This window comes from Panthera pardus, unplaced genomic scaffold, assembly GCF_024362965.1.
Source record: "Panthera pardus isolate Hobbes unplaced genomic scaffold, ASM2436296v1 HiC_scaffold_20, whole genome shotgun sequence".
In the NCBI taxonomy this organism is placed as follows: Eukaryota; Metazoa; Chordata; class Mammalia; order Carnivora; family Felidae; genus Panthera; species Panthera pardus.
In genome coordinates, this window is record NW_026526766.1 from 90,087,178 (window position 1) to 90,109,011 (window position 21,834).

The 21,834-nt window shown below is 58.4% G+C and overlaps 1 protein-coding gene across 3 annotated transcripts; it reads left to right on the plus strand.

Annotated features, from left to right (window-relative positions):
- Positions 1–1,383: 1,383 nt before the first annotated feature.
- On the plus strand, positions 1,384–12,910 carry GFI1B (growth factor independent 1B transcriptional repressor). Of its 3 annotated transcripts, XM_019420677.2 has the most exons (8): positions 1,384–1,530; positions 3,549–3,650; positions 7,834–7,953; positions 8,430–8,567; positions 9,010–9,272; positions 9,871–10,008; positions 11,013–11,277; positions 12,085–12,910. In XM_019420677.2, exons 3-8 carry the CDS (start codon positions 7,854–7,856, stop codon positions 12,261–12,263), a joined length of 1,083 nt encoding a protein of 360 aa, XP_019276222.2. In that variant the 5' UTR covers positions 1,384–1,530; positions 3,549–3,650; positions 7,834–7,853; the 3' UTR covers positions 12,264–12,910. The 3 variants fall into 3 exon arrangements, with proteins under 3 accessions (XP_019276222.2, XP_019276220.2, XP_019276223.2); XM_019420675.2 differs by lacking the exon at positions 3,549–3,650; XM_019420678.2 differs by lacking the exon at positions 3,549–3,650 and having other exon boundaries at positions 11,112–11,277.
- Positions 12,911–21,834: the final 8,924 nt, after the last annotated feature.

A 21,834-nucleotide genomic window follows, 5' to 3' on the forward strand; every position in this document is an offset into this window, starting at 1 on the left:
AACTTTTTAAACATTTATTCGTTTTTGAGAGACAGAGCTCGAGCTGGGGAGGGGCAGAGACAGAGGGAGACGCAGAATCCAAAGCGGGCTCCAGGCTCCGAGTTGTCAGCGCAGAGCCCGACGCGGGGCTCGAACTCACGGACCGGGACATCATGACCTGAGCCAAAGTGGGACGCTTAACCGACTGAGCCTCCCCAAGCGCCCCTGCATAAGCAAAATATAGATGTGCACATATAATACAGTGAGGATGGGAAGAAATGGGAATTTGTGCTTAATGTCCTTGGATTATTTTTTAAGTTTTCTGTATGATGACACACAGTTCTAGCTGACTGTCAGTAATGTGTAAGATCCAAAGAACACTCCAGATCTTTCTACACACTCTCTCCACCAAGGAGAGACGGAGGGCTGAGGGCCATGGTCTCCTGTGTGTGCCCTGCGTGCTGGGACCCGCGCCCCCTGCGGCAGGAGCAGGCCCAGGTGACCTCGAGGCAGGACCCAGTCGCAGAACAGCCTCGCCCAAGACCCCCTTTCTCCTCCTGTCGGTCTCATCGGACCTGCGTGTTACCTCGGGGCTTCCTGTCTCCAAACTTGTTTTCTTACCGAGGGAAACATAATCTCTCCAGCGCTGGGCTGGGAAGGCATGCAAATCAGCCTAACAGTGCTCGGTTTTGTGAGTTCTCCTCTTATGCAAAACCTCCTGAAATAAATCAGTCATCCCTAAGCCGTGGGAGGCTTGAGGGGCACAGGAGGGAGAAGGTGGGGGAGCAGGGGATGGGGCCCCAGCCTACCCCCGGTCTCCTCGAGGCCGCCAGATGGCGGCACGCGCAGGGCCTGGGGCCCAGAGTGCAACCTGCAGGTGGCCGAGGGGCTGGCTCGCGGGGCAAGCGCCTGGGCTGCTCCTTCCCCTGTGCTGGGGTCAAGTCCGGGGAAGCGTGAATTTGACCTTTCTTCTCAAAGGTCACCTCTGCAAGGACGAGTGGAGCCTCTCTAGGGGCCGTCTGGGGTGGCTTTGGAGCCCCGCGCTCCTGGCTTGGGATGGAGGGAGAGAGACAGAGACAAAGGAAGGAAGGAGGAAAGTGACGAGTTTGTACAAAATCAGGTGTACGAGGCAGCACTTTATTTTCACTTTAATTTCTTTTTAATGGGATGATTTAGCCGCTCCTTTCTCTTCCAGCAGGTCTGGGGCGCGGAGGGGCGCAGAGCGCAGCTCCCAGGGCGGAGGGCTGGCGGGCGGGAGCGCCGTCGGGGCCCGGGAAGCTTTGATAAGCAAATGCCGGGGCGCTCTCTATTGGCTGCTCCTTCACCGCCAGATTTTGACACAAATAATCAGATTGAAAATCAAGGAGGGGAACAGAAGAGGGAAAAAAAAAAAAAAAAAAACCAGAGAGAGAGAGAGTGAGTGAGGGAAAGGGAAAAAAAAAAAAGGAGAAGTATCTATTGGAGCAGAGTCCGAGGTTGACAGAGTGGAGCCGGTCCCCAGAGAGGCTGAGTGAGGTTCCCACCAAGACCCGCGACCGACCCGGACGCCAGGTGAGGGCTCCATCCCAGCCTTTTCTTTTTAGATTTGCATGTGTGACTTAGGTTGTTTCCAGGCAGGTTCCCGGGGCCCTTCTGCAGTCATGGGGAGAATAAGGTGGGCTCGGAGATCTCTTCCATGGGGCACAGCTTTCAGTGTTTGAACCCGGCCGGGGAGAAGGCAGTGGGAGGCAGAGCCCGTATGGGAATTACGCCCTCTGCCAACCGTGCATAAGTACCCTTTCCAAAACCCCATCGGGTCTGCCAAGGATCACCTGCGTGTGCGAGGTCATACCCACACCCCGGATCTCCCAGGGACCTGGCCAGAGCGTGGGGCGACACTCCTTGAGGTGCCTGGCTTGGGTGGGGGGGAGCGTGGGGCACAGACTGGCTGTGTCCCCCCCCCCAGCCCTCTGAACTTGCCTTGTCTATAAAACAGGAGTGAACCCCAATTCCTGGGACACTTTGAGAGTGAGTGCCCTCTCATCCAGAGCCTCGTGAGGGGAGAAGGGAGAGTGCCTTGTCCACTGCCCTGGCCCCCAGCCTCCAGGAACGAGAGGGCTGTAGAAGGACACATGTCGTCTCAGTCTTTTCTACCTAACTTTGGAGAAAAACCCTAGTTGAGAGTGGGCGTCTGGGGTGAGGTCCCCGCTCTAAAACAGGGTTTGTTAAGGGGGAAGGTGGTCCCTAGAATCGCTGTGGGTAGCTGCTTGTGTACATTTTTCCGAGAGAGTCTGAAGTTTTCACGAGTCGCCTAGAGGGGGCTAATGAATTTGCAGGCTCCGAACTTGGTTCTGGTACGAGCTAACTGAGCTGCACCTGCCCACGGGGCTCACGCCTCCTAATATTTCTTCATAAGCAACGGACGGGGAGAAGATTTCAGTCTTAGTGAGCTGGCAAGTTTCTCGTCCTCGGAGGTGGTACACAGGGGACCCTTTACATACGGAGATGTGTGAGATGGCCTTCCAGCTCAAGATCTGGGGGTCGGTATGCTGGTTTCCCTGCAGAACGCTCCTGGGGAGCATCAGAGACCCCCATCTGGGTTGCGTTTGATGGATGGAGTTAGCCAAAACCAATGCAGAACATTTTCTCGAGGTTTTCAGGAGGGTGGGTGGGGTGGGGGTCCTCTTGGAGAACCACAAGGACTCCCGACGTGTCTGGGGCCAGATCGCCACCAGGAAAATAGCCTGATCACATGTGATCTCGACCCTTTTCGGCAGCAACAGAAAACCTCACCGTCCTTAATTTAGAGGGAGGTTTTTTTGTTCATTTGTTCTCAGGCATTCAGACCGATGGGAGCTGCTCCAGTTCAGAGATGTTGGGGAAACGTGTTGTTCGCTCATTTGTGTTCTCATTGTGGTAAAATACACATCACAGGAAAGTGACCGTTTTCACCATTTTTTGAGTGTGCAGTTCTGTGGCATTAAATGCATTCACAATGTTGTGCAACCATCACCACCGTCCATCTCAAGGACTCTCTTCATCTTCTCAAACTGAAACTGTCCTTTCTGTGTCTATGAATCCGACTTCTCTGGAGACGTCGTATAAGCAGAGTCCTATGACATTCGTCCTTTCGTGACTGTCTTATTTCGCTTACACGTGCCCCCAAGACCCATCATGTTGAGGCAGGTGTCAGGACCTCCTTCCTCGATACGGCTGAATAATGTTCTGTTGTATGAAACAGCCATATTTTGTTTGTCCACCCCCTGCTGATGGACAGTTGGGTTGTTTCCTTCCATCTTTTGGTTATTGCGAACAGCGCTGCGATCATTTTGGGTAGACAGGCATCTGTTTGAGTCCCTGCCTTCCGTTCTTTTGCGTGTAAACTCAGAAGTTGGTTCACTCAGGATAATTGCAGTGTCTCAACGTAAGAGGAAGACGGGAGAAGTGCTTGCAAATTTCAAATAAGAATAATGAACCGCTCTCCGCGCGGGGCCCCTCACATCGCCCCGGACCCATTTCCCCTGACTCTTACCTGGAAAAGGGTTTTTAATTTTTGTTTGTGTTTCCCCTTGAGTCACGTCTTTAAACAGAAAGGAAGTCTGAAGCGTCCTCTATCACTGACTCTGAGAAACAACGGAGTCTTACCCAACCCTCCCAAAAAGGGAACCCGGGTGATGAGTTTCTCAGTCAAGGTAGGTCAGTCCCGCGTTGAAGGTCAACAAATTGTGCATGGGATTTTAGAGCAAAAGGGAAGTTTAGAAATCTCTTAGTCCAACGGTCCCTTTTGAGAGATAGGAAAACCAAGCCCCAGGTTGGAGGCTGACGTGGTCAAGCTCAAGGTCACAAAATCAGACCCAGCCCCACGGGAGGCCCGAGGTGCCTCGTCGTGGGGAAATCACAAGGCTGCGGCTCTGCGTCCGCCTGGAAGTAGGGGTGTGGGGCTGAGATTCTGACCCCGGGGTCGGGGCACCCTCTATCGGGATCGAGGGTTTTGGACGAGATGTTAACACCAAGTCTCTTTCCGGAGGCCGATACCATCAAGACCTCTGTTTCATGAAGAAATCTTAGGGTTCTTTCACAATCTCTGCTCCGAGCCCTTTCTCAGAACCGTCGAGTGAATCAAAACGGTGTGGTTGTTAATTAACTACAGTATAGGTGATTGGTTCCTGTTTTTTTTTTTTTTTTTTCTTTTAAACTCAGCTAACAGGGGCCAAAAGGAAGTTCTCGCGGTGTGTTTGCCCCCACGGGCGCTTAAAGGCTGGGCCATGAGGCTGGCTGTGCCTCCCTGCCAGGCTTAGCTGAGAGAACTTTCTGGGGAGGGAAGGGGAGGAAGCTGGGGACTCTGAGGGGATCACCAGAATAGGCCCTGAGGGTCGCCTTCCTCCAGCCAGGGACCCTGCAATCTGGGCCCCCTTGCTCGTGCACTTGTGCCGTCCTGGGTTCTAACCGGTTGACCTCTATGGGGTCCTCAGGCTCTGAGCCCAAGGGAACACCAAAGCTTCCTGAAGGAAGTCTTTCTCACCTGCTTCTCCACTCAAAGCTCTTCAGGAACCCACGTGGAACTTCTGGGTTCTGAAAAAAGCCAGAGGGATCGAAAGAATTGGATCCCCCCCCCCCATCTTGCCCCACCCACCAGCCTTCCCTCCCTGTTCCAGGCGGGCAGAACCACAGATGCCCACGGGCAGAGCCCTGGGCCAGGAGTTCAAGTCCCAGCAGAACAGGAACACGGGGCCTGGACAAGCCACTTTCCTCTCTCAGCCTCAGTTTCCCCCTATGAGCCTGGAAGACAACCTTGTCCCCAGTGGGTGTCAGTTTGGTGACATCGTGCACATCAGGGAGCTTCAAATGCCTTCCTTAGCGTGTGGAAGGAGTTCCCTCTGCACAGAGTAAGCGCCCGCCCGGTGGTCTGACGGTCAGGAGCATAGAGGCCTGGGGGGGCGGCCTGGGATCTGCTGGGGATCATGAGCCAGTCTCTAAGCCTCCGTTCCTCCTCCGTAAAATGGGGCAGTAGCAACTCAGCCCCCAGGTCAGAATTAACCGAGCTAAGGCCACTCAGATTCTGGCTGCAAGAAGGATCTCCTGGGATTCCAGCACTGAAGCTTGAATGCCTGCCTTTGGTTCCGACTTCCTAATAAGATACTATATAAAAATAATAAATCATCTTTTGATGGAGAGACCATGGTCCCTTGGAGGCCTCCCCCCGCCGCCCCAGCCGCAGAACAAAAAGCAAAAAAAAAAAACAAACCAAAACCCAGTCCCCACCTCCCCCTGTGTGTGTGTTGGGGGGGGACCCCCGCTGGCTCTGCCTAGGGTCTGGCCTCCCCAGGGGGTTCCTGGGGCCAAGAGTTAGAAGGGGAAGGAAGGGGGCTGTGAGGAGCCCGGGCGGGGGAGGGGGAGGGGCAGGAGGAAGAAGACTGTCCCCGGGAGATAAGGCCACCGCAGGCTGCCCGACAAGCCTGGGGGGGGACAACAGGCCAGGCAAGCCTTGTGAAGCCAAAATCTGACAGCTGGACGGGACCCCAGGGTCTTCAAGTCCCACCTCCTAGTTTCAGATTCCAGAAGGGAAGGGCCTGGAGCATGTCCCTGGTCCCGGTCCAGGGCTCAGCCCTGTCCTCAGAGTGCACCTGCTTTGGGCGGGGTACTGGGAATGCAAATGGACAGGCCAGGACAGGATGTGGGCTGTGCCTGCCTTCCTGAAGCTTCTTCTCCCATGGGCTGAGATGCCACCACCTGCTCTGTGCTCCTGCAGCCCAGGCCCCACGCCAAGCACTTTGCACATTTGTTTGCAAGGAGGTCCTTTCTGCTCCAACAGTCGCAGGAAGGTGGGTTGCGATCCCCATTTAGCAGATCTGGACACTGAGACCTACAGCGAGGAGGGCAGGGCCTAGGATGACCCGGGAGCAGAGGGGTCTCTCCAGACTCCCGATGCCCTGGGGGCTCTGGTGAGGGGCAGGCAGGCCTGGGCACAGCTGGGGGGGGGGGGTCCGTCTCCTGCCTCGTTCGGGGTCCTCCCTGGGGGAAGGGGTTCCTCCCTGGGCCTGCTCCAAAGGCAGGGCTCCAAGCTGCTCTCTCTAATCTCCCTCCTCCCAGCCGGTTCCTTGCCTTGGCCTTATCACCCAGCCCTGGCTGTTGTTGGAGCAGCTATAATCCTTTTCCCGCGCTTGGCCCTATGGTCCCTGCAGCCCTCCGTGGCTGCTGGCCTGGGGAAGGGGGTTCCTGCTCCAGTGCCCGGGAAAGGGAGCAGCAGAGGAGCCACCGGGAACGGCATTGGCAAAGTATTTCCTGCGCCCATGCCTGGGCATGGCATGGGGGTGAGGAGGAAGGAGCCCCACCCAGATGCTCTCTGTCTCCCAGGAGCCCTCAAGGGAAGCCGGGAGCATCAAGGTGTTCTGGCTCTGCCACTCCCTGACCCCCGCCCGGGGCCAAGTACAGGTCCCTTACTGATTTGGGCCTCGTGTCTTCCCCAACCCCCTGGCCGCTGCCCACCGCTCGGTTCCTGCAGTTGGCGGACATTGGCCTCCTTCTCCACGTCCGGCCTCCCAGTAGGGTCACTGGTGGTCTTCTCCGGCCTTGAGCCCCACACGCAACTCCAAGCCTCCCCTCCACCCCCATGCAGAGAGAAGGCTCCTCCCTCTCTGGGCCCTGGACTCCGGGCCGGGGCCATGGACAAGGGGCGGCCCTGCTCTGGCTGCATCGGCACCAGGGTAATGCGGATTTGCTATTGGGGTGGCCCTGATGCAACCTGCCCGCCCCCCGTCCCCTCCGTGGTAAGCACTGAGCACATGAGAGACCCTGGCTGGCACTAGGCACCTGGATGCCATGCCTTACAGAAAAGGCAGTAGGCCCAGAGAAGTTAAGCATCTGCGCCCAAAGCACACAGCAGATGAGCCGAGATTCTAACCCATGAGCATCTGACTCCAAAATCTGCACTCGGACCACCCCTTTCCGTGGCCTCCAAATGCAGATGCCACAGGGGTGAGATTCAGCTTTCTGGCTGCGGGGCCCACGGGGGAGGCACCCCTGCCCTTCCTCCTCTGCTCCCAGTGCAACTTAGGGCATGTGGACAGGAGCAGGCTGACCCTGGGGGTTTCTAGAAGGTGGGTGTATTAGTTTCCTGGCAAGGGAGCAGTAGGGGAGGGAAGGTTAGGATTTCTGCCATAGGAAAATACTAGAAACCGGGTGGCTTCAACACTCAATTCATTCTTTCAAGGCTCTGGAGTCTGGAGATCCAACCTCAAGGTTTCAACGAGGTCAGTTGCCTTCTGGAGGAAGGAATCTCCAGATTGATTCGTGGGTTCGAGCCCCACGTCGGGGTCTGTGCTGACGGCTCCGAGCCCGGAGCCTGCTTCGGATTCTGGGTCTCCCTCTCTCTCTGCCCCTCCCCCACTTGTGCTCTGTCTCTCTCTGTCTCTCAAAAATGAATAAATGTAAAAAAAAAAAAAATTAGAAAAAAAAATTTTTTTTATCCGCAAAGACCCTATTTCCAAATGAGGTCACATTCACAGGTTCCGGGGAGTCATGAACTTCTTTTTTTTTTTTTAATTTTTTTTTAATGTTTATTTATTTCTGAGACAGAGCATGAGTGGGGGAGGGGCAGAGAGAGAGGGAGACCCAGAATCCGAAGCAGGCTCCAGGCCCCGAGCCGTCAGCACAGAGCCCGATGCGGGGCTCGAACCCACGAATCGTGAGATCATGATCTGAGCCCAAGTCGGTCGCTCAACCGACTGAGCCACCCAGGCACCCCAGGAGTCATGAGCTTCCGGGGGACACTATTCAACTCAGGACAGTGGGTTCTGACTACAGGAGGCGGCTCCAAAATACAAAGAATGTTGTCCTCTTGTCCTTCCCAACCGTCCTCACCCTCTCTCCGTGCAGGTGTGGGGTGTGCACTCACAATGCCACGCTCCTTCCTGGTAAAGAGCAAGAAAGCTCACACCTACCACCAGCCCCGCCTCCAGGAAGATGAACCCATCTGGCCTCCTGCCTTTAGCCCTGGTGAGTCAGAGCTCCCCTGCTGTGCCCACCCGGGGCTCCCTGCCCCCCCCTCCCGCGCCCCGTGTTGGGAAGTCTGCAAGCAGGGGGGGCACAGCATATGTTGGTTGAACGAATGAATGAATGCACCCGTCTCTTCTGGCCCCTTGGGATGACGGAAGCTTCCGGATTGGAGCTGGCCCTCCGCAGCTGACATGTGGGTCCTAACCAGAGTCAGAAAAGATCTAGGGCTGAGCTCAGGTGCTCAGAAAACTAAGCCTGGTCCAGGAGTTCTCCTTCTGGGTCCCCTTTGGCCGCAGCCCTGCTCCCCCCATCCTGGGGCCCGGTCAGGGCCCGTGCGCATGAGCAGCTGGGGACAGCAGCAAATGGGTCTCTGGGTCCCCATCATCTTGGGAAGGGTGTCCCCCACCCCACCCCCTGCTCCCTCTGGACTGCCCAGAGCTGTGGCCGGTGGCTCTGATGGTCTTGTCTCCCCACAGGGGCCAGGGACCAGGTCCTGAGCAACGATCCCGTCCTCAGCACCCTGTTCCCGAACCAGCGCCTGGCCTGGACTGACCTCAAACGGGAAACAGAGCTGGAACTGGACCAGAGCCTGACCAGGACGGCCTTGGTGCCAGGTAGGCGGGCTGGGACCCCCGGCCATCCACAACCCCCACCCCCCCACCCCCACCCCCAACCAGTGCAAGTGGAAGGAAGGGTGGACGGGCTCTGGAGTCAGGAAAGAGCGACAAGGTCACCCGGATGCGATCTGAGCTCTCCGGCTTCTGCCTGGCCCCCTCTCGGACGGGGAGCTCATACCCAGCTGAGAGCTTCTGTGTGGTGGGCGGGCTGGTACAGTGGGTGAGGTGGGCACTCTGCGGGTGCTGAGGGCGTGTTTCCGGGGTGAAAAGGTGAGGAGCCACAGTGAGGACCCAGGCCCGCTCCCACAGTAAATATCTGGGTTACAGACCCAGACCCTCAGCGTGAGGTCGCTAGGCGGGGAGGGGTGGGAGTGGCGCCCTAATGATAAATAAATGAATCGCCACCCTACATGTGCAGACACGCGTCCGCTCTCCACAGAGGGCCCCGCTGTAATGCCCCGATCCCAGGACAGGGACTCCGACTCACCCCCGTTCTACAAGCCCAGCTTCTCCTGGGATGCCCTGGCCTCCTCCTATGGCCACAGCTACCGGCAGGCCCCCTCCACCATGCAGTCTGCCTTCCTGGAGCGCTCCGTCAGCCTGTATGGGAGCCCTCTGGTGCCCAGCACTGAGCCGCCCTTGGACTTCAGCCTCCGCTGCTCCCCAGGCATGGACGCGTACCACTGTATCAAGTGCAACAAGGTAAGCAGCTGGGGAGGGGGGCGGCGGGGGGGGGGCGGCTCACGGGCCCTGCTCTGCATCCCCTCTGCAGGTCCCTGGCAGGGGCAGGCGTCCACAGCCGGGGGTTCCCTGTGCTGCGAATCTCGGGTCCTTTGGCGGAGTCAGGGCTTCAAAATGCTCGTCCCCATCATGGTGTTTGAGCCCTGACTGTGCGCTGTGCGAAGCACTTGACGCGCCTGAGCCCTGGGACGTGGATGAAAGGCTAAGGTTCAGAGAGGTTGAATCACTTGCCCCAGAACACACAGTAAGTAGACGTCAGTATCAGCGGGCTGACTATTCGGCCTCTAGAGAGGGCCGGGAGGGACTTTTTACATGCTCCCACAGCCCCCATTTTAGAGACAGGAAACCGAGCCACAGAGAGGGAAAGGGACCTTCCCAGGACACACAGCAAAAGCCAGCAGAATCGGCAACCCCGTGCCTCCCCTCCTTTATGCCCGTCTGTGCCTGGGCACGGAGGTGGAGGGGTGGAGGTGGCCTTGGGACCCCGGGCCCGGCTCCCCGTCCGCAGCACCCCCCCCCCCCCGCCCCGCCGTGGCCTCACGCCCTGCCCTGCCCTCAGGTGTTCTCCACCCCACACGGGCTCGAAGTGCATGTCCGACGCTCCCACAGCGGGACCCGGCCCTTCGCCTGCGACATCTGTGGCAAAACGTTCGGCCATGCCGTGAGCCTAGAGCAGCACACGCACGTCCACTCCCAGGTAGGCAGCTCGCCAAGCACCGCCCCCCGCCAGCCCCGTCCTGCTCTGTGCTGCCCCCAGGAAGCCTGGGAGCTGTGCCTGGGCCTCTCGCCCTGCCCCTGAGGGTGACACAGACCAGGGGCCCTTCCCTCCCCCATCTGGGTCCCCCAAACCTGCTCTTCCTAAAAATGATTACATGATACATATTTTAAAATTTGTTCTCTATAGAGAATGTTTGTTCTAAAATGCTGGTTATGTTACAGTTTTCCCAAAACTGTATATAATATGTACAATTATAACAAACTTCACTCCCTGATGGACCAAATCACCCTCACGTGCCGTTGGAAGAGGCTCCTGGGCCAGTGGGATTTCGGGGGGCAGAGAGATGTCTGTGACACGGAGAAATGATCCTGCCCTCTGGGTGATCAGTGCAGGTGTCCTCGGCTTTGAGGCTCTCGACTTCGAGAATCTTGGGGTCAGGCTTCGATGTCCGTCTTGTCGCACGTAGCCCTTCTTGAATATTCCATTCCAGGGAAAGCACCCGAAATGACCTGAGTTGCTAACACCGGAGTAAATAGAAGCTGAGGCAGGAAAGGCAGGATATGGGCATGAGAGCTTGTGAATGCAACATGGGCTCAGCTCTCCACCCTTCGAGGTCATGACTGCTCTTGTAATGTCCAGATGAGGAAACTGAGTCTCCGCGGGGGGGGGGGGGGCGGTTAATGACTTGCCTGAGGTCACGTTGGCCTATAAGGGGCAGAAGCCAGAATTGGGCCCCAATAATACAGACCCTTAACCACAGTCCACGACGGTGCCCCGGATCAGTCGGTCTCTCAGTCAGTCAACAAACGCATGTCGAGGCTTATTTTGCATGGGATACTGTAAAGGTTCCAGGGAAAAACCCACAGGAGGCCACTCGGGCCCCATGTCTCGGCCCCCGTTGGAAATGCAGAAATGGGGGTCTCTGGGTCCTCTCCTCCAGGCCCCGTTCTCGAGGCCACCCCAACGAGTGTCCTGTTCCTCAGGGGATCCCGGCAGGGCCCGGTCCTGCACCCAGCGTGGCAGTCCCGGGTCTCGAGGCCCCGCCTGCGCCTGACCCCCCGGGGCCTCGTTTCCTCCGGCAGGAGCGCAGCTTCGAGTGCCGGATGTGCGGCAAAGCCTTCAAGCGCTCGTCCACCCTGTCCACGCACCTGCTCATCCACTCGGACACGCGGCCCTACCCCTGCCAGTTCTGCGGGAAGCGTTTCCACCAGAAGTCGGACATGAAGAAGCACACCTACATCCACACCGGTGAGGCGCCCCGGGTTCCCCCGCCAAGCCCGCCCCTGCCCAGGCGCAGCCTCTGGGCGCCCCCACCCTCCTGTGTTGAAAGGTTCCCCCCCCCCCCGGTTCAGCCGAGGGGGGTCAAGTTACACAGTGAGGGGGCGCTCCCCTCCTCGCGGAGGGCTGGCCGCACGGTGCTCTTTAAGCACACATTTAGCGCCTGGGAAAAACACCAGGAAAGAAACAGCAAACGTGTGCTCTCTGGGTAGAAGTGAGAAGGGCAGGCGACTTTGCCTTTCATTCCTTCATTCCTCCAGTCATTCGCTCCCTGGCTGCTAAGCGAGTGCCTCTTTTGCACCAGGCGCTGGGCACGTTGACACACAGGATGGACCCAGTCCCTGCCTGATGTCAGGGGGCGTAGGGGGTGACAGAGTTACAGTATTCTGGTCGGGGGTGCAGGGGGTGACAGAATTGTAGTATTCCTGTCTCCCTCTTTTTTTTTGTTTAATGTTTATTTATTTTTGAGAGAGAGAGAGCACACGAGCAAGGTAGGGGCAGAGACAGAGAGGGAGACAGCACGGAGCCCGATGCGGGGCTCGAACTCACAAACTGCCAGACCGTGGCCTGAGCCCAAGTCGGAAGCTTAACCCACTGAGCCGCCCGGGGGGCCCCTCCTGTCTCCCTTTTCTAGCTCCTTTCGAAAGTGAACATAGGCGGGCCGTGAGATAACACGGTGAAGTTCGGAGAGCAAATGCAGGGCACCGGGGCCGGGGGGTGGGGGTGGGGGGGTGGCCTGGCACCAAGGCCCTTGACCCCGTCCTTGCTGCCCCGCAGGTGAGAAGCCACACAAATGCCAGGTGTGCGGGAAGGCCTTCAGCCAGAGCTCCAACCTCATCACCCACAGCCGGAAGCACACTGGCTTCAAGCCCTTCAGCTGTGAGCTGTGCACCAAAGGCTTTCAGCGCAAGGTAGACCTGCGGCGGCACCGGGAGAGCCAGCACAATCTCAAGTGAGGCTGCACCCGCCCCCGGCTCCGGGCCAGCCCGCCCTGAGGTCCCGAGACCCAGAGGGAGGCCGGCCTCGTGCACCCACACTCCCCCCCCCCCCCCCCAGCCAGTCCCCTGGAGTCAGCACCGGACGGGAATCTTGCAGCCTGTTTTGAGACTCACGAAATTGCTGTGTGACCTCGAGCAAGTGGCTTTCCCTCTCTGGACCGACGTGTTCCTGCTGCAAAGGGTGGGGACTGGGTCGGGTCTTTTCTGAGCTGAAGTTGTCTAGAGATCTAAGAGCTTGGGCGCCTTCCCCAGGGCAGAGCCCAGAATGCCAGCGTAGCCCCCTGTGGACAGGGGGAGGCCAAGAATAGACCGGAACTGGGGTCCACAGAGAAATCTTCCCCCTGCCCGCTGCCCTTAGTGCTGAGATCTGGTTTTCAGCGGGCCTCTTTCTGGCTGCCACGGATGGCCAGAGCCGTCTCCTGCCCCAGCAGGAGGCCCGACACCCCTCTGCTTCAGGCAGTGCTGCTGGCACTCAGCTGGCTATGGGGGTTCCAGTTCTGCTTTGAGGCCATGGGGCTGGAGAAAACAGCAGTTACCGCCATCAAAAACCTGTCCCTCTCAGCTGCTGTAAATCCAAATAAAGACACAGATTTATTTACATTTGACCCGCGTCTAACAAGTGCCTAGTGGGTGCGAGCTGGCTTTGGGAAGGGATGGCAGAGAAGGCTGGGGCGCCTGTCTGGCTCAGTCCGAACAGGATGTGCGTCTTGATCTCAGGGTTGTGAGTTCGAGCACCACGTTGGGTGTGGAAATTACTAAAAAAAAAATTAAAAGCTAACAAAACAAAACACACACACAGAAAGCTGTGGAGTTGCTGGCCGACAGGTTGGGGGACGTGTGCTCAGACCAAACTGGTGAGCGCTGGAATAAAGTGTAAGAGACCCTTGGGGCAAGGTTGCCGGGGAAGGGGGAGGCTAATGCCGTGCGAGCAGGTATCTGTTTTCTGGCTGCTGTTAACGAATTACCGTGAAGTTAGTGGCTTAAAACAATACGAGTTATCCTTGTGCGGTCCTGGAGGTCAGGAGCCCCAAATGACTCTTACGGGGCTGCACCCAAGGAGTTCCCAGGGCTGGAGCCTCCAGGGGAGAGGCCGGGGGCCGCCCTCAGCTTGCGGCCGCTTCATCCGTGTCGAAAGCAGGCCTCTCTGACCCTTGTTTCCATCTCCCGTGTTATTCTTCTGCCTGGCCTCCCTCTTGTAAGGACGCTTGTGATCACATGGGGTTCACCTGGATGATCCGGCATAATCTTTCCATCTCAAGGTTCTCGACGTCATCGCCTTGCCGTGTGCTGAATAATGGTCCCCAAAGATGACACCCGCGTCCTAATCCCTGGAACCTTATATGGCAAAAGGGACTTTGCAGATGTGGTCCAGTGAAGCTTGACGCGGCCCTTCACTAGCTGTAGAATGTGACAGAGGGTCCTTGTCCATTGGGAGGATTCTCTGAGGCCGTGCAGCAGTGAGCAGGGCCATGTCCTGCCCATCCTTTGAGGCCCACTCAAATGCTGCCTCCTCCATGAAGCCTCCCTTGGTTATTCCAGCCAGGAGCTCTCCCACCTCTGAAGGCTGAGCTCTTTGGGCTTCCCAGCTCAGGACCCACTGAACCTGCAATGGTTATATGTGGGTCACTTTCCCCTCTGCCAGAAGGTATTCTCTGGGCTCCAGCCCTCAGCACCAAGCCCATGCCTGGCCCACAGCAAGGGGACACTTCGGAATGAGTCTCCTCCAGGTACCGAGTGGGACCCAGGGTTTTCACACAGCGAGTCTAACCCGCACAACCCTCTGCAAAGGCGGTGTCATTATCCTACACAGCAGGCAAGTGCAGAGCTGGGATTCCAATCCGATTCAGGGGCAAGATGGCAGCGTTCTTCAAGTCTCTGTTGACCCTTCCTCCCAATGAAGCCGGCAGAGGCTTCCCCCAGACCTCCCATCTGCTTGAACCTGTGGGGTCCTGAGGCCTCCTGGAGGATGGCAATCCCTCCTCCTAGGCTCTGGGTCTGGCCAGACAGGACCCCTCCACACTTCATTCCAGAGGCGTTTTCTGTTTACCGTAGCCAGAAGTGCCCTGACAGGTGTATGAAGCAGAGGTAAGGGGTTGAGATTTGCATGGGAGGGTCGTCTGGCCTCCCCATCAGGCTCCCAGTTTGTGGGGTTTCCCAACAAAGTCTTGGAGACCACCTGCTTCCTCCTCTCCTCCGGTCCATGGACACAGAGGGGCCCACAGAGGCAGATGGGCATGCCCAAAGCCACACATGGGGGCCAGGCCTGGAATGGATCCGTGTCAGGGGCCAGGGAGGGTGCTGGGGACACACACACACACACACACACACACACACACACATGCACGGATGGGGAGCTGCTTTGCATGTTCTTTGTTTGCTAAACAAAGCCACACCAATATTAGGAATTTGGCCACTTCTGCAGCAGGGCGGGGTGAGAAAGAGAAGCCGGGCTCGACGACAGACAGACACACACGTTTCTTCATCCGCGGGGGTTCCAGAGCTCACTTCCACCGAGCCCCCCGTGGTGTGGGGGCTGGGGGACAGTGGAGGCCGGAACCCCGTTTGCACGTTGCTGAGAAAGGGGGCCAGTGCGGGCAGGTGAAACTTGCTTCCTGTCCCAGGGGAGAGAGATTCAGCCCCGTGTGGAGGGGCCTGGGGGTCGTTGGGGGGGTTGGGGGCTGCTCCGCAGATGCGCTGAGCCTAAGAGCCATGCCGCTGCCCCTTCCAAAGTCCGGACCCTCGCGCAAGCCCAGGGCTGTCGCAGGCAGGGCCGCGTTCCCCGGAGAAGGCTCAGGAACCAGCACTTTGCCCGCCGTAAGCTCCCCGTCGAAGTCCTGTCTCCTTCAGGACCGGGCTGCGCTCCTCGCACTGGGCTGGGGGCCGCTCAGCCGGCACAGGGGGGCAGCACCCTCACCGCCTGTGCCTGCAGGGGCGCCCCCGGGCCCATCCTCCACCTGCCATCCTCTTCTGCCGCCTACCCGCTCGGACATTTCCACGCCTGAGTCACAGCGTGTGAACTGGAGGACACTGTCCAGCCCTGTGAAGACCGCCCGCGGCTTCCCTTTGCCGCATACGGGGACAGGAGCCCAGAGAGGGGAGGCCACGGCCCAAGTCACGGTATCTATTAGCCGCGATGGCGCAGAAAATCCAGCCTAGTGGCCCCCGGGGCCGTGGGATTGATTACACAACCCTAGGGGGCTCTGTTTACGTAGGATACGGTGCACATCGTGGCGTCTGAAGTTATTTGGTGACCGCTGCCCTGGCCCGGCTGCTGAAAGGTGGGTGGGCGTGGCCGGGGGCCCGGGAACACTTCAGGACGCCCTCAGCAACTCCACACAGAGCACCGATCTACTCGACAGTAAGTAACAACATTAGTGTTAGCATAGTTTATTTTTTTTACTTTTTTAATTTTTTAAATGGTTATTTATTTTTGAGAGACAGAGAGAGCACAGGTGGGGGAGGAACAGAGAGAGAGGAAGACACAGACTCCGAAGCAGGCTCCAGGCTCCGAGCCGTCAGCGCAGAGCCCGACGCGGGGCTCGAACCCACGAACCGCGAGATCGCCACCCGAGCCGAAGTCGGACGCTTAACCGACGGAGCCCCCCAGGCGCCCCAACGATATTAAAATATTTTAATTTTGAAACAAACCAGCCACGTTAGGGAACAGAATGCAACACCAGGATTAATTTTCGGACAAAATGTCGTGTTAGCGATTCAGGCCACATCTAGCCCCCTATGCTGGGCAGTTCCCGTGGACGTGGCCACGTCCCACACGGCAGCCAGGCCCTGCCAGCCCTGGGACCAGGGCCCCAGAAGGACAAACTGGGAGATGCCCAACGGAGCCCTCCATGGAAATTACTGATAAGGATGGAAATGTGTCTCCCGGGGTCAGCCCAGAATTCTTGTGTGGCTGACTTGGCCCCAACCTGTCCCGGCTGGTCCCCACCTGCCCCCACCCAGGGTGAAGTGCACTGGCCTGGAAGGAACAGATGGGCCAAGGTGAGGAGGCAGGGTGCTGGGGCAGTGGAGAAAGTGGAAGGATCTAGAAGAATAGGACCTATTCCGAACGTTCCCAAGAAACCAAAGGTACTTCCCTCCAGCCCCTCAAGAATCGACCCCCAGCCCCTCACCATCATGACCTAGCCTTCGCCGCCCTAGATGGGCTCCCACTCAGTGTGGGCACACACTACCCCAGAGGGAAGGGGCAGGACCAATAAAGGGAAAGGAGTGGGCAGGGAATTGAGGAGACAGGATCAGAGAAAGAAGATCTGGGCTGGCCAGAGGCATATGAAGCCAGCTGGTCACCAGCAGTAGGACAGAGCCTGGTGTGGGCTAGGGACAGTGTAAGGGACCCAAGACCCACAAGAATCTTCTGAAGGCACGGGAGACCTTGACTGCTCAGGAGACCAGGGCAGGAGCTCAAGACAGCTCAGCTGAGCTTTAGAAAGAGGATTCGGTGGGGGGCGCCTGCGTGGCTCAGTCGGTTAAGCATCCGACTTCGGCTCAGGTCATGATCTCGCGGTTTGTGGGTTCAAGCCCCGTGTCGGGCTCCGTGCTGACAGCTTGGAGCCTGGAGCTTGCTTCCGATTCTGTGTCTCTTTCTCTCTCTGCCCCTTCACCTGCTTGCACTCTCTCTCTCTCTCTCTCTCAAAAATCAATAAACATTAAAAATTAAAAAAAAATAAGACGATCCAGTGGGTGTCTGGTGTGGCCTGGGGACCTCATCAGTGGGGTGCTGATGCCCAGGCTGGTCAGGGAGGAGAGGGCTCCCCGAGAAGGAGGGAAGGACACACAGAAGAATAGCCAGGTCATTCCAAGCGACCTTCCTGGAATTCTAGACAAGCAGCAAGGTCTTTCCCCCAAAAAGGCCTTTAGAGAATTCTTGACGCCTTGCACGCGAGCCTTTGCCCACACCTCTGCCTGGAACACCCACTTCCCTCCCGGGGAACCGTCTCTCAGCCTGAAACCTGGCTCAAGTGCATTAAAGCTGTCAGCCACGTGTGCTCGCCCCAGGACCTTCCATTTCCCCCCCAGGAGTTTATGTTAAAGGAATGGTTGCGGGGGTGCACGGGGGGGCTCAGTCGGTTAAGCGTCCAACTCTTGGTTTGGTCTCACAAGGTTTCCTGGGTTCGAGCCCCACGTCGGGCTCCGCGCTGACAGCCCAGAGCCTGCTTGGGATTCTCTCTCTCCCCCTCTCTCTCTGCCCTGCCCCTGCTCTCTCTCTCTCTCTCTCTCTCTCTCAAAATAAATAAATAAGCTTTAAAAAATGAAAAAAAAATTAGTTGTGGATGGTCACACAGATTAGCTCTCTCTCTCTCTCTCTCTCAAAATAAATAAATAAACTTTAAAAAATGAAAAAAAAATTAGTTGTGGATGGTCACACAGATTAGCTCCCAGAGCATCTTCTGAAGCCCACTGGTGACAGAAAAGAAAAACAAGGTGAAGTTTCCTTAGTCGGATTAATCACAGTGTCCTAATCTCCGGCGAGAGGAGATGGGCTGAGTGAGCAGTGGGGCATCCAGACGATGGACGTCGTACGGCCACTAGAAGGAGCCCCCACGTGCCCCGCGAGGCCTGACCAGAAGGGTCCTCGGGGCTGTGGCGGAATGCAAAGCCTGTTCTAGCATAGCCTGCCGGTTCCGTGAAAACAGCACAGCGTGCACCTGCGGATCCTCAAAGACACGGAGCTGAAGAAAATCCGCCCCCACCACCGGTGACAGCTCTTTCTGGGGGCTGGGAAGGACGGCTGGACCGCCCGCCCTCTCGGTGCTGTCTCTAAAAGCAAGGAGACTTGGACTGGTTGTGTGTGCGGACTTTTCCAGCTGAAAAACCTTGAGGAGGAGATCGATTTTGCGGAATACAGGTGCCGACGCAGGAAGCCGGTCATGATCCCTGAAGTGAGAGAGCGGTTTAAAAATCAGTATGCGCCCTCCGATTCCATTTTGTCCCTCACACGCACGGAAGGAAGCTGGGGAGGATAGGGGACGGCGTTATCGACGGCCGCTCTTGCTGAGCAAAGGGAGCTGTGAATATTTTCTCCCTGTATTTTTCGGCGTGTGTGTTTCATTTCTCGGCAGTGGGTGCGCGTGATAACGTTATCGCTGGCGTTAAGAAAGGCGCTTCCATCGCTCAAACATCATTTCCCTGCTTTGAGGTTTGCCTTGTTGCACCTCTGCCCCCCACCCTGCTGCCCACCCTGCGGGCTCCCCGTCGCCGGACAGGTCCTTTTCTCCTTTACGAGTGTGGGAGGGCCGGCCCCCGGCTCCGCAGCCCTGGGAGCCCCCTCCCAGCAGGCACAGCAAAGGGTCCAGTCCTTTGCGTCCCGGCCCCCCCCAAGGTCTCGAGTTGAGGCTCCCCTGTGGCAGGCGGGGTGGGACCCCTAAGGGGAGGCCCCTGGCTTGGGAGTGGTGGGGCGGACCCTGGACGCGCAGCGCTTCCTCTTGGCCTTGGCGATGGGCCGGACGCTCCCACGCGCCTCCCTGGCATCCAGCTCTGAATGGGCCCCAGCCGGGAGCCAGGCGGGCCCCGGGGGTTCCGACGCTGGGGACCAGCTGCAGGAAAGCAGGAGGAGGGAAATCTGAGGCAGGGGCATGTGCCGAGCGGCCGGGGCTCAGGTTTAGCCTGATAAGTTTATCACTCGGTGCCGGCTGCCAACCGTCGGCTCGGAGCAGGCCAGCGGGCCTGGGCAGGAGTGCGCTCCCAGCCGATAGCGCCTTCCAAGTGTTATCAAAGGCCCGGTGGCCCAGGGAGCGGGAGAAGCAGAGCGGGACGGAGGGAGAAAGAGACTTGCAACCATTTCACCCCAACGACAAGAGCCAGGGAGGGAGAGGGCCCCCGAGGTGACTTGGGGGGGGGCCCTCGACATCCCAGCTACGCCAGCAAACACAGTTAGGAATTAGCCTCGTGCAGGCTGGACAACCCCACTTCTCCCTCGTCACGGATGCTGCCGGCGGCCCTTCTGCAAGGCCTCAAGAAAAAGTCTCCTTTTCTGGAAGGTTCTTCACCCCCGAACACGTGAGGGAACCAGGGGGGGAGGGGTATTTCTCCACCATTCTTGAGAGTGAGAGTCAGACTCAGTCTAGCCCCCAGAACGCCCAGCCTGGGGACCGGTCACCCCCCTGGAACCACCACTCAGGATTCAAATGCCTCATCATCCCTGCCTCTCGCGAATGAGGAAACGGGGTCTCAGTGAGTGCAGATGAGGGGCAGGGGGACCAGGACTGGGGGATGGGAGGGACGAGAGGCCAAGGCCTGGTGACTCCCTCCTCCCCCCCCCCCCCCCGCCATGTTGGGAGGGAAGAAACGCTCATGGCCACTAAGGGGAAGTCGCTCCCCAGCTGGTGCTGCTCCGGGCCACGGCACAGGGGCGCAGACAGACTGACTTCGGCTGTGAAAGCACCTGTCGGGGACCAGGGAGACCCCGAGGTCCACAGGGCTATAATTGGGGGGCGGGCGTGGCATCACAGTAGATTTAAACATTCCCTTTTCTAGACTTTTTCTTTCTGCGTTTTCCATGAAAGGAAAGAGCGGACAGCTGTGCTCCCAAGAGCCCACATGACAGCCCAGGCCCGTGACCTTCCAGAGGCACAGGCCACAGGCCAGGCACCATCTAGGCCGGTGGGGAAGCTGACACAAGGCCCGCCCTCAGTGGGGACGCGGAGGAGAAACAGAACAGGGAGGAGAGGAGGGGTGTCGACATGGGGGTCGCCGGTTGGTTCCCCGGGTGGCCAGGGTGGGCCTCATTGACAGGGCCCTTCCCTCAAGAGGGAAGTGGGGAAGGAGAGAGCCCCAGACAGAGTCAGGAGGCTGGGGCATCAGTCTGGCCCCTGCTTGGCCAGGTACCTTTCAGGCACTGCCCTCTGGGCCTCTGTTTCTCTTGTCTGTAACAACGACACCTGTGGTCTTTAGAAATCTCTAGATCCCGTCTGCAGGCTCCAGGGTCCCGGATGTCACGTCATCAACTCTTGAATGAGGGGATAGAGAGCTGGGGGTGGTACCCGGCAGCTTGGGGGGCCTGCGGTGTGCACGGGCGCAGGGCGAGCGTCCGCACGCGGGGCGCGGCTTCAGACGGAGGAGGCCTGGGAAGTGGTTCCTGACACGTTCCTGCGACTTAGGCCTCTGCCGTGAGTGTCTCACACTTACTGAGACGAACCCTTCGAGGGAGGCGTCATCATCCCTGAGTTCCTGGGGAGCAAACAGAGACGAGGCCGGAGAGGCGAAGCGACGTGCTGGCACCCTGGCCATCACCGGGGCCAGCCCTCGGGGACCCCTCTCAGCCCTGAGCCGCCGCTGTGCACAAATACAGTTGTTGTCCTTGCTGAAGGCTCTGACTTTGGAGCCCGGGCTTCCAGGCTGGCACCCGGGGCCCGGCGTCCTCCCAGCCGTCGCATGGCGGGCTGACCTGGGCTCGCAGGGCCCCCCCCTGAGGACAGCTGGAGCCACAGACACCAGAGCGAAGCTCGGAGCTATTTCTGCAAAGGGTGACTTGGGACTTCCTCCCAGATCTCTTAAAAATAAAGGGGTTATCGTGGCCCTCAGGCTCCTTCCTCCACACGAGTGAACCCTGACATGATTTCTGGGGAAGGCCTGAGCCCCCGGGCCTCCCTCGGCCCGGCGAGGACTTATCTCTGAGCTCAGTTGGGCAGCAGGAAGGGAGGGAGGCGACCACCGCGGGCAGCTCTTCCTGCCCCAGAAGCCCCTTTTGGGAGCAGCGGGGGATGTGGCCACTGACTCAGGGGCGTCAATCACCCCTCTGCCCCGGCCTGCGGTTGCCCACCAGACTCTGAGGGGAATCAGAAATCAGGGAGCAGAGAGCATTCTGGGGAAGTTCCAGCACATCCAGCCTGGCCTCTGCTCCACACCCTCCCTCTGCATCCAGCAGGACCCCTGTCTCTGTCTATGGCCCAGCATCAATGCTGGTGGCACATCTGTCTCCACTAGACTGCCAGCCCCTGTGGGCACCTGAAGATCGGCCCCTCCCTGCAGGAAGAGTGAGGGGCAAGGTGGAGGGACCAGGTAGGCCCAGGCTGGGGCCACCTCTCCCTGCCACCGGGTAGGCTGTGCGGCAGAGAGAGGGGCCAGGGGCCCGCCCACACCCTCGGGGGATCTCCTCCCCACTGCAGGTCTCAAAGTTTCAGTCCCAATAGAGGGCAACTCTCAGGGTCCTGAGGAGCGAACCCCAAGACTCCGTTCCACAAGCATTTGTAGGGTGTCCACTCCGGGCTGGGTCCTGGTGGGGTAAGAGAAAAGGCATCTAGGGGAAGGTAAGAGGCTGAGGGGCCACCAAGCCCAGCCCTGGGGCCAGAGAAGTCTTCTTGGAGGAAGCAGACTTGGGAGAGACAAAAGGAATTTGATCTGTCAAAAGTGAAAAGAGCTGCCCCAAGCCAAGGAAACAGTAGTACAAAGGCCCTGGGGAGACAAAGGCCTCAGGTTGGCCCCTAGCAACACTCTCAACCTGCTGGGGGCCTGGGGGCCACCCAGTGCCCCCCTTGGGCCGCCAAAGGCCAATGCGTAAAGCCAGGGTGACTTA